The sequence below is a fragment of the Portunus trituberculatus genome, chromosome 30 (assembly GCF_017591435.1).
Source record: "Portunus trituberculatus isolate SZX2019 chromosome 30, ASM1759143v1, whole genome shotgun sequence".
Taxonomy (NCBI): Eukaryota; Metazoa; Arthropoda; class Malacostraca; order Decapoda; family Portunidae; genus Portunus; species Portunus trituberculatus.
Genome location: NC_059284.1, coordinates 7650250 through 7662640, shown reverse-complemented (window position 1 = coordinate 7662640; position 12391 = coordinate 7650250). Strand labels below are relative to the sequence as shown.

Here is a 12391-nt window from a genome sequence, read left to right as displayed (position 1 = left end):
TAATGGGCCAGGAGGTGGGCCATATGGGAACACTGAGGGCTGAGTCACCACTTTGATGGAATGTTGGAATTTGCATAACACTCCTCAATTCTTGTGGACCAACATTTTGAGTATTTATTCCTGTTTTTTTTTTTTTATTTATTCTTGTTATGGTGGTGGTGGTAGTGGTGGTGGTGGTGGTGGTGGTGGTGGTGGTGGTGGTTTTTGTGGTGGTTTTGTTGTTGTTGTTGTTGTTGTTGTTGTTGTTGTTGTTGTTGTTGTTGTCTCTCTCTCTCTCTCTCTCTCTCTCTCTCTCTCTCTCTCTCTCTCTCTCTCTCTCTCTCTCTCTCTCTCTCTCTCTCTCTCTCTCTCTCTCCCTTCAATGTTTAATACAGACGTTTTTACACTCTTTCTAAACTCGTTATATGATTTTTGCCAATTGAAAGCACTTAGAGAGAGAGAGAGAGAGAGAGAGAGAGAGAGAGAGAGAGAGAGAGAGAGAGAGAGAGAGAGAGAGAGAGAGGTGGGAATAACTAGCTATATACATCTCTTTACTAAAAAAAATTGTGCATCTACGTATCAATTTTCCTTCCTGTACAACTCTCATCTTTTTTGTATAATTTTCAACCTTTTTTTAAACATTTCTATATATAAGCGAAGGTTTAAAGAGCAGAGCGTAAAGGGATCGCTTAAATACAGCTTAAGGCGAGACTATTACGCTGGAAACACAAGCAGTAAACATTGAAAGGGGAAGCAGGATCGAGGGTAGAAAATCTCAAATAATATAAAGCTGTAGTGAAAAAGGTGTAGTAGGTGAGAGAGAGAGGGAGAGGGAGAGAGGAGGTATAAGGGAGGTGGGCAGTGCAGGAGAGATGAGGGAAAAGATGGAAAACTAGGGTAAAAGAAAGGATGGGAAAATGAAGAGGGAAAAGGGAGAAAGCAGACAGAAGAAAAGGGAGAGAAGAGGAGGATGACTAGAAGGAATAAAAATAAATAGAAAAAAATACAAAATGACATAAAACCGAAAAAAAAAAACAGGAAGAGGGAAAATAAGACAGTTTAATTGTAAAAAAAAAAAAAAAACTGGAAAACGAAGCAGAGGAATAAGGAAAAAAATAGAAAAATAGACATACATTTATAGAAAGACGGGAAAACGGAAGGAAAACAAACTTACAAAGGGGAAAACAAAAGAGACAGTGGTAGTAGATTAACAGTGAAGCAAGACGAGGAAACTTGGAGGAGGGAAGAATTACAGTAACAGAATGAGATAGTGTGGGTTAAAGAAAACGGGAAACTTAGACTGGAAAGAAAGCAGGTGCAGGGTTAATGTAAGAGAGGGAAATAAACACAGAGAACTTAAGAGGGGGAACAATTATAGAGTTTTAGGAAGTAATAACGTAATAGAGTAAGATAGATGGAATGAGAGAAGACTGTGTAGGAAGAAGGAATGAGAAAAAAGGAGGAAAGGAGGGAAGGAGGCAGAATGAGAGATGGCCTGGTAAAGAGAAGAGATGGAATGAAAAATAGAGATATAATGAAGGAAATGGAAGGAGGAATGAAAGTAGACAGGGTAGGAAGAAGAGACTGAGAGAAGGAAGGAGGGTAAGAGGGAAGGAGGAGAATGAAAAAGGGAGGTAGAATGAAGAAGGTGAAATGAAGAAAAAAGTAAGGTGGGAGAAATGGAATGAGAGAAGGGAAGGAGGGAAGAAGAGAAGGAGGATTGCAGAGTGAGGGACGGCCCGGGAAAGATGAGGAAATGGAATGAAAAAAAAAGAAAGAGGTAGAATGGCGGTAAAATAAAAATAAATAGGATGGGAGGAAGGGAATGAAAGAAGGAAAGGAGGAAAGGAGAGAAAGGAGATTGCAAAGTGAGGAACGGCCTGGGAAAGAGAATTAGGTGGAATGAAATAAAAAGAGATAGAATGAAGGAGGTGAAATAGAAAAAAAAAATAGGATGAGAGGAATGGAATGAAAGAAGGAAAGGAGGAAAGTAGGGAAGGAAAATTGCATAGAGGAGGAAGTGGAACGTAAGGAGAATGGAAGGTGGAATGAAGAAGAGGGAAAGAAAGAACACATGACAGGAGGAAGGGAATGAGAGAATGAAGGGAGGAATGAGAGGAAGGAGGGAGCATTGCAGAGTGAGGGACAGTTAGGGGAGGAGGAGGAGGAGGAGGAGAATCACAAGAGGGGAAGGAGGAAGATCACACGGGGGAGAGGAGGAGGATGAAACGAGGGGAGGAGGATCACAAGGGGGAGGAGGATTACAAGGGAGAGGAGGATCACAATGGGGAGGAGGATCACAAGGAGGGGAGGAAAATGATCACAAGGGAGAGGAGGATCACAAGGGAGAGGAGGATCAGAAGTGAGAGGAGGATCACAAGGGGGAGGAGGATCACAAGGAGGGGAGGAGGAGGATCACAAGGGAGAGGAGGATCACAAGGAGGGGAGGAAAATGATCACAAGGGAGAGGAGGATCACAAGGGAGAGGAGGATCACAAAGGGGAGGAGGATCACAAGGCGGAGGAGGATCACAAGGGAGAGGAGGATCACAAAGGGGAGGAGGATCACAAGGCGGAGGAGGATCACAAGGGAGGAGGAGGATCACAGGGAGGGAAGAGGAGGATCACAAGGCGGAGGAGGATCACAAGGGAGAGGAGGATCACAAGGGGGAGGAGGATCACAAAGGGGAGGAGGATCACAAGGGAGGAGGATCACAAGGGGGAGGAGGATCACAGGGAGGGAAGAGGAGGATCACAAAGGGGAGGAGGATCACAAGGGGGCGGGGGGTAGAATAGCAGTGTGTAACAAAATCCAGTGATCCCCGTGAGTGTAATGGATCGCCGCCTCTCATCAGCACGACCCACGCCGCTCGATTAAACGCGAAAATAGCCTCGATTTTATTGCAGCTCCCTCCCTCTGAACCATCCTCCCTGTCCCGATCCGCCTCGCCTCGCCCCGCCTCGCCCAGCCCAGCCCAGCCCAATCCAGGTCCGCCCTGCCCCATCGTGTCTCCTCTCGTCTTGTGTTGTCTTGTCTTCCTTTCCTTTTCTTTGGTTTTGATCTTGATGTTGATCTTGATGCTACAGGTGGCTTGAGATCGCTCCGGAGCCAGGCCTTTAGATCGGCAGCTCCTGTAGAGGACAAAAAAAAAAAAAAAAAAGAAAAAGAAAAAAGACAAGCAGAAAAAGAAGAGAGAAAAAAGAAAGCAGTATTCTATTCACTAATCATTCCTACACCTCGCTCGCCACATTCTCTCCAGATACTCCTTCACATCCTCAATCATCCTTTCATTCGTCCCTTTACATCCATTCCCTTCTTGTCTTCTCCACCCCGTCCAACCCCGCCCCGCCTCGCCCCGTCCTGTCTTGTCCTGTCTCGTCTTGTCTTCCTTTCCTTTCCTTGAGTTTTAATTTATGGGTTTTATTCACTGTAGGGTAAAGATATGTGATTGAGTTGTGTTAATGGTAAAACTAATTGGCTTTTGAGTGTTACCTTACTCTCTCTCTCTCTCTCTCTCTCTCTCTCTCTCTCTCTCTCTCTGGGGCTTGCTCGTGTGAATTATTAATGGTACTTTGCTGAGTATTGGGAAATGAAAATTCTATGCTATAAATAACGTAGTTGTTGTTGTTGCTGTTGGTGGTGGTGGTGATGGTGATGCTGGTAATGGTGGTGATGGTGGTGATGTTGGTGGTGATGATGTAGTTTGCCTGAATTGGTGATATGATAGTTATGATGAAGATAACGATAGTGGTGAAGGTGGTGGTGATGATGATGATGATGATGATGAAAATGATGATGATGATGATGATGATGATAGTGAAGATACAGTGACAGATAAGTGACAATGTAAGAAACGAAGCACATACCAATAAACACAACAACAAAGACCAATCGCAACACAACAGTTACAAAGTTTCATTCATAACACAACAGCAATTTAAATCCCTCTGGATACACCATCACTTTCCCTCCCATTCCCACCCCTCCCATTACCTCCCTTCCATTCCCTTCCTTCCATTCCCTCCCTCCTATTGCCACCCATGTATTGATCAAGTAATTCTCATGATCAAGATGGATGCAGCGCAGCGGGAAGGGGGAAATAAAGGGAAGAAGGGGGAGATATAAAGGAAACTCTACTCATAAGGTAAGAATCCTCCATTACAACGGGAAGGAAACAAGTGAGCATCGGATTCTATTACAAGTGGTGTTGGATCGTCTATAGTTCACGTAAGATTAGTGTTTTGTTGTTACTTTGGAGTTTTTTTTTTTTTGTTGTTGTTTGAAGGGAGTGTAGTAAAATGTTTTTTTTGGACGAATAAGTAAAATAAGAAAAAAAAATAAGAAAAATAAGAAAATAAGAAAAAAAAAAAAACGTTATTATTTTGGTTTATATAAGTGATGATGCGTTATATGTCGTTGTTTCTTGGGATTTTTACGTTTTTTTTGTTATTTGAAATCAGTGTGGTGGATTTTTTTTTTTGTATTTTTAGGAAGAATAAGAGAGAGAAAAAAAACAGTATTAATTTGGCGGTTTATGTAAATGGTGATGCGTGATATATAGTTGTTACTTGAGATTTTTACGTTTTTTTATTGTTATTTGAAGGAAGTGGAGTAAAATTTCGTGTTTTTTTTTTTGAGAGGAATAAAAAAAAAAGTATTATTCTGGTGGTTTATGTAAATGGTGATGCGTGATATATCGTTGTTATTTGAGATTTTTACGTTTTTTTTGTTGTTATTTGAAGCGAGTGTAGTGAAATTTTGCAGTTTTAACGACGAACAGAAAAAGTGACTATTCTGGCGGTTAATACAATTGGTGATGCGTGATATATCGTTGTTACTTGCGATTTTTTGTTTTTTGCTGTTATTTGAAGCGTGTCGTGGAATTTCGTGGTTTATATTACGAATGATGATAAAAACACGTGATTACTGACGGTTTATATGAATACTGATGCGTAATATAGAATTGTATTACTGATGAAATGTATATAATCAGGTGTTATCTGAAGCAAGTGTCATGGAATCTCGGAGTTACACGGACGAAAAGTGATGAAAAAACATAATTATTCTCACTGACTTTCGTTCCACCCTTCTCTCCTCCTCCTTCTCCTCCTCCTCCTCCCCTCAGCAGTGTTTACCCTCCACGATTTCCCCTCCAGCAAGGACGCAGGGCAATAACACTGATGGTATTTGGTGTGATGAAGGAGACAAGAAGGAGAGGGAGGGGCGAGTGAGGGGAGGAGAGGGAGGGATGAGTGAGGGAAGGAGAGGGAGGGGAGTGAGAGGAGAAGGGATATGGGAGGGGAGGGAGAGAGGAGTAAGTGAGGGGTGATTGCGCTAAGGTGATGAAGGGAGTGAGTGAAGCGAATGGGAGGAATATGAAGACATGCAGAGAGAGAGAGAGAGAGAGAGAGAGAGAGAGAGAGAGAGAGAGAGAGAGAGAAGCTGTGATAAATTGGAATAAGGGGGTGGAATGAGAGAAGGGAGGGAAGGAGGGAGGGAATGAGAAGGAAAGATCATTGTGCGGGAGAGAGGAATACCATCAAGGGTTGGGTGGTGGTGGTGGTGGTGGTGGTGGGGTGGTGGTGGTGGTGGTGACGCCTGCCGGTTACGGACACCCCACTATTTTGACGCTACCTTATTGACATTACAATTTACGATGATCCCGGAATTGCATACGCCGCTGATGACGCTTAGCTGTTGTCTGGATGAGCTGCTGTGGAGGCTGGGCTGTGGTGGTGCTGTGGTGATGAAGTGGTGATGCTGTGGTGGGACTCTACTGTGGTCTTGGTGGTGAAATGATGGTGTGGTGACTTATAAGGGTAGTAATGTTGTTGTGATGCTGTGGTGATGCTGTGAGAGACTGTGAAAGGCTATGTTCTGCTGTGGTGATGAGGTGTGAGGTTGTGTAGTGCTGTGGCGAGGCTGTAAGGCTGTTTTGCTTCTGTGTGGAAGTTTGTAATGCTGTGGTGAGGCTGAGTTTACAATGCTATGTTATGGTCTCCGTGTGGTGAGATTATGGCGAATTGGAGAAATGGAGATGCGGTAGAGATACTGTGGAGATGCTGTGGTGAGGCTGTGCTGTGGTATGCTACTGTAACCGTGATGCTAACCTGTGCTAGAAACCATATAGAAGAATACTTTTTACTCTATACCGGGAATCTCAAGGGAAAACTGCTAACAATGCTCGAGGTGTCACTGAAAGACGGTGTGTTGTCATTGTAATGCTACTGTCATGTTCAGTTGTAAGTGACTATGGTATTTCCAAGGGTGTGTTCCTGACTCTATTGATTTAACTAAGATTCTGTGTGGATTCTCTTAACTAATAGATGAAAACCAGTGTTCTTTTAAGGTTTCTCTGTTACCTGTGCTGCAACTCTCACATTTGCTCTCCTCACTGCTACATAAACAGCCTGCACAATACACAGTACCCAGGGTGAGTAAGGCACGCATTCAGAAACGCTTTGCTCTCACCACGATTATTTTCCAAGACAGTAGAATTGATCAGGCAAGTTGTCGAGACTGTTTCGCCTATTAGTAATGCAGAAACCTTGTTAATCTCTCACTAGAAGAGTACGAATATCTTTTAAAAACCTGTGTGCCTTCAAGTAAAGCATTTTGATAGTAGTGAAGGTGCAGTGGTGAAGTGTTTTATGAATATGGCTCTAAGTTGCGGAGACCTTGTGTTGTTTGGTGGGCGCCGCGGACGTGCCACCAATTGTGTTGAAAGCGATATCGGCTTATCCGGCATCGGTTTTGCTATTTCCATATTTTGCTTCACCCGCCTCAACACAACGCGAGGAATGGAATGCAAAGTGGCGGCCATACGTAAACTGTTTGCCTCTTTTGTTTGTGTTTAGCTTGATATTTGTGCGTGTTACGTGACTTGCATCCAATTGCGACTGTAGGTTTATTCTTTGATGAGAGATTTAGTATTCATGAGTTCAGTTTTAATGGCACGTGGTTGGATTAATAAACAGGTTCCTCCTTCCTCCTGTGTTGTGTACTATGCGTGTCTGTCTGTGGAGCTTTAAGTCATCACTGGAGGACAAAATTACCTTGCTTCATGTCTCCCTGCTGGATACATTGCTTATATTTTCACCTTCCTTCAGTGTTAAACCATTCATCACACCCACAACCTACAAAATTAATAATAGAAAAAAGTTGAAACTACAAGAAGCTATCAGGCCTTACACGTATCACTCCCTATACTAACCTAACCTAATCTAACCTACCTATTTACACCCATCACCACAATCCACAGTTCCACACTATACGGCGGTAAATAAAGAAAAGCACTTCCCTCACTCTGTCTAGAAGGAGAGGGAATCCCGTTCGCCATCTGGTCACACCTCTTGCAGTATTAGACCACGCACCCCTCTCCTTCCTCTCCCCTCTCTCCTCTTCTCCCCTCTCTCCGATACGCCACTGAGGGGAGCCACGGCTGGTGAGGGGAGACCAGAGTGCCAAAGGGAGGGCCATTGGTGATGGGGGTAAGGGAAGGTGCGGGGGAAGCTGCGATGAGGGGAGACGGAGGGAGATGAGGGCGAGGGATGAGGGAACCGCAATATCCTTACACTTTTATCGATAGGAGTAAGATGATGGCTTAGTGGCAGGAAAGTAATTAGTTCTCCAATATTTTTTTCCTTGCCTCTAAATTACGTGAAACTGAACTTAAGAAGGCGAGTGGCTGTTACTGTTTCTTTCCTCGCCGCTTCATTCTTTTAGGCATAAATTGTAGATTGGTTGAAGATTCATGTGTGCCATTAAGGGACAAGCTTGGAGGGGCGGGGCGAGGGGCGGCAAAGGGGCGGGTGGGGCTGAGTTGTTAGGAGGGGCGAGTGGATAAGGGGAGAAAAGGGGAGGTAGGAAGACACCATTGTACCTCGGGATTGTTCATAGGCTGGTTGGCGGTGTTAGGTGGAGGGTGCATGGTGATGGTGATAGTGATGGTGTTGGTGCCTCAGCGTGGTGGTGGTGATCAGTGGTGATCATTACCGCTTTTCTGTCTCACTGACACTGATAAGAGAGGAGTTATTTCGAAAAGAGGGGAGGTGATGTGTTCCCTCAGTGTGTCAGTGCCTCAGTGTCCGTGGCGGCGTGTCATTCATCCTGAGGGTCTTGCAGTGCCGTGGTGAAGTGGTGGTGGGCGGTGAAGGGCAGCGGTTGTCGCAGTGAAGGCCCTCGTGTGTGCTGCTGTGTGACGGTGATCAAAGAGGTGTGTTTTACTGACATGACTGTCCAGCTGCATCCCCTTTCCCTCCCTTCCCTCCTCCACCCATATGTTGGGGTCGGCCGCCCACACCGCCTCCATTCGCCGAGGTGGTAGCAAGAGACACCTGGTGCAGGCCCTCCCGCCCCTCCCGCTGCCCCATAGACCTACGGCGCCTGGCGAGGGACTGCCAGCTGCCTCTCTGCGCTCGCGTCCTCTTGACCCCCAGGCTGCTGTAAAGGAATCCTGTCTCAGCCAAAAAGTCAGCAGGGCAGCTTCCATCGGGGGGAAGGTCACATGTGCGGGTGAGTCAGCAGTGCAGGGTTCCGCCAAACCTCCCCGCAGGACTGTTCCTGCCAATGCTACGAAGGCCTCGAGGAGTCCCTCAGGAGGCGGCGGCAGCACACCCACTTATAACAGGAACTTGAGGGCGTTGCCTGTCAGGTCCCCCACGCAGTCTCACGCCGTGGTGAACATCAATGAGCGGCGCCTGGCGGACAGGAGTCCCAATGGCAACCACCACCTGCTGACCAAGACGAGTCCCAACGGCAACAGTCGCCTTCCTGCCTTCGGTGTTCTGGACAACACTCAGCGGCGGTACTTGGTGCGCACCGTTAGTCCGTTGCGGGAGAGGCCGCCCAAGCCTCCTCGAGATTCCTCGCTGCGGGAATCTCGATCTCGCTGGCCCTCCCCCGCCAACAATAACAACAATAGCAACAATAACAATGAGAACGCCCGCCTTGCGAGACCTGCAGGGAACGAAAGCTGCCCCACGCCCGCCCCGCACCTGCAGTACCCACAGTTCAGTCACCTCCTGCCCAGTAAGGCAAAGCTCAAGCCCAAGTCCCCAACCCTCCCCCAGAAATCCAGCAGAGCTGCCACCCAGGAGGCCCCTGCATCCCAGGACCGGCCCGGCAGGCACGGCAGGAATGCACAGGGCGCTGCGAATCGCCTCGTCACCAGCCTCGCGACTCACCGTGTTTCTACATCACAGCGGAGAGAAGGGCGCCGCCAATCTAGTGAGCGACCTGAGGAGGCCGAGGGCAGGGACAGGGACGCCACCGCTCACCCCAATGGTTGCCACGATCCCCAGGAGGCCACTGTGACACTAAACGTGAGTGATACTATTCGGAGACGTATCCCAAGGGACAGCCTGTGCTTGGAGGAGGACAAGCCGACCCCGGGGAAGGTGAGGACACTACAAGCGTGTAGCGAAGTACTTCTGAGGACACTTGATGGCAAGAGGCGTCGCGTCACCGTGGCTTTGGTGGCGGGGCCTGATGGAGAGCCGCCACCTTTGCGTCACTTCCGGCGTGTCAGCGTCTTGAGGATCTCGTCTGAATCAGTAGTGAGGGAAGGGTCGCCCTGGTCATCCATTATTCAGGGACGGAGGGTGACTCGCCTTGCCTCCGTCAGTAGTCTGGAAGAGAGCGTGTGGCCAGCCATGGGGAACAAACCACATAAGGCAAGGGTGAGGAGCGGCCGCTCACCTACACCCACGTCCCATTCACGCCCACAGGAGCGTTCCACCGATCGCCGTCCCGCCAAGAAGACACGGGGCAGTGGCACGGACAAGGCTGACGAGGGGAAGGAGAGACCGGCGGGAGACGAGGAGTGGAGAAGGAAAGACGCTGTTAATGAGTTAAGTGGGAACCCTCCTCCTCCGTTCATTGGTGAGGGCGCCCTGGACATCAGGGCAGCCCCTTCTACCTCATCAGGAGAAACAAACACAAGTAAAACCCTCCCACCCCAGCATGATGTATGCGCCTCGCTAAAGCCAGTGCCGGGGAATGAAGTGGCGGCGGGAGGTGATCCTCCTTATCAGGGCGCCGGTGTCTGTGGAGCCGCTGCTGCTGCACGGGCCTGTGGGGGACGAGATAATAGAGGTTATGAATCAGAGGCTCAGCGGCGTGAGCCTCCCGCGCTGTCATCCCAGACTCTACCGCCAGATGGCGTGGAGGCCGAGTGTGCTGGCTTTGCCTTACCTGAGGCTGGAAAGAATGAAAATGAAGGAGAGGAGACCCATGGCGGGGAGACAGAGGCGGGGAGATGTGTAGAGCAAAGCGGAGAGACGATAAGTGGAGATGAAGCACCAAGAAATCACCGAGAACCAGGACGCCGTGAAGAGGGAGGCGCATCGCAGAGCCTGGAAAAGTGTGTGAGTCCAGGCAAGGAGTGGAAGCCACCACACGAGTACGTGGAAATAGAGGAATTAGAGAGGCGAGGCGAGGCGGAGGGAAGAGATGGGGGAGGAGGAGCAGCGGGAGGAGAGAAGAGGAAGAGCGTAGTGGAGGCCATACAGGAGCTCTACCAAGAAGAAGACTCCTTCTGCACGAGTTACTTGGAGGAGGAGTTCAGTCAGGACATCATCAAGGTGAGTGGCGGTGGTCCTCGCCTCCCTGCCGCGTGTGTCGCTATTTGATGAAAGCTTGACTCCTTACACCTGATGCTCTTAATTAGACAGACACGGTTGAGGCAGGTGAGGACAGGTGTTACTGGATACCCATGACCTTGAAGAATAACTGGTTTAACCTACAATAAAAAAAAAAAATTGTCTAAATATAATATAAGCTACATTTTAAAGCGTCATTCCTGGAAACAGTTAAGAATACATCACCCTCCCTTAAGTTTGAATAGAAGCTGTGTGTTTCCAGTTTTCGGCTCAGAACTTCCAGGGAAAGTTAGTTAGGCGGAAAATATGGGCTGGCCGGCACCGCTTCCATCGTGGCGGCGACGGTAATTACGCAGAACACTTACCGTTTCTTTCCTGGACCCGCCACACAAGCCAGGCCTTTAGGTGGTGAGCGAGGCTGTGACATGTCCTCTCCCTTCCCTCCCAGTGGCTCCTCTTCGTCCTCCTCCTCCTCCTCATCTATTTAAATCATTGTCTGTCTCCATCCTGTATCTGTGTCTTCTTTTTCCTCCTCCATTAGTCTCTTTCTTCCCTTCGTATACTAAATTATTGTCTTTTCTCTATGTTTCTATCACTTTTTTTCTTTTTCCTTGATAGTTTTTCCTTTTCATTCTGTTTTTGCTCTCTCTCTCTCTCTCTCTCTCTCTCTCTCTCTCTCTCTCTCTCTCTCTCTCTCTCTCTCTCTCTCTCTCTCTCTCTCTCTCTCTCTCTCTCTCTCTCTCTCTCTCTCTCTCTCTCTCTCTCTCTCTCTCTCCTTTCATTTCTTTCCTATCTCCTTTTCTCATCCGCCCCTTTCCATCCTCTTCTTTCTCGTTCTTCCTATTCTCATCTTTTGAAGTATTTTTTCTTTCTATTTCTCTCTTGTCTTTCCGCTTTCTTACTTCTCTTCTTCCTCTTTTCTCAGTCATCTTGCTTTATCTCTCTATCTCCTATTTCCTCTTACCTGCTTCTTCTTTTCTCTCTCTCTCTTTCCCTTATTCTTCTGAGTCATCCTTATTATGCTGTTCTTATCCTCCTCTTCTCCTCTTCTTTTCCCTCTCCTTTCCTAGAATCAACTTATTTTCCTTAAACTCAAATTCTTACAGTCATTTTCCTTTCTTCATTCCTCGTATCTTCTTCCATTCATCCCTCAGTTTTCCCTCTCCCCTTCCTTCCCTTCCCCTCAGCACTCTTGTTTAACTCCACCATAATGTGTTTCTACCCTCTCCCTCCCCTCTCTATCTCCGTCTCTCCTCTCCCTCTCTCCCTGGATAATAAAACTGGAACGTGCGGGCAAAACATACAAAAACAACAGGACAAACGCCATTAATTGTGGAGGAGGAGAGGAAGTGTTGCCTCTTTCTTTAATAACCTTTTTTACAGCGATCTATGTGGCGGGGAGGCGCTGGGAAGGGGAGGAAGGGGGAAGGGGAATGGAGGGGAGGGAAGAGAAGGGAAGAGGAAGAGGAAGAGGAAAGGGGAAGGGATAGGAGGAGAAGGAAAGGGGAAGAAGAAGGAGAAGGGGAAGAGAAGAGGATGGAAAGAGAAAGGAAAGGGAAAGGTAAGTGAAGGGAAGGAAGGAGAAAGAGAAGGGAAGGAAAGGGGAAGAGGATGGGGAAGGAATAGGAGGAAATGGAAGAGGAAGGGGAAAGAAGAAAGGGAAGGGAAGGGAAAGGGGAAGAGATGGAAGGGAAGGGAAGGGAAGGAGGATAATGGAGAAGGGAAGGGGAAAGGGAAGGGGAGGGGGAGGGGGAGGGAAGGGGAAGACCAACTCGTATATACAAAAAGTCGCGAGGCATTATCTCTCATAC

General features: G+C 47.6%; 1 protein-coding gene across 1 annotated transcript in view; it reads left to right on the top strand.

The window, feature by feature from the left end:
- Positions 1-8243: 8243 nt before the first annotated feature.
- Positions 8244-12391, top strand: part of LOC123510804 (neuron navigator 3-like) — a 700801-nt gene continuing 696653 nt past the window's right edge. Inside the window, 1 exon segment of the mRNA XM_045266186.1 lies at positions 8244-10562. Coding sequence (XP_045122121.1) covers positions 8259-10562 — 2304 coding nt within the window. The 5' untranslated portion in view covers positions 8244-8258.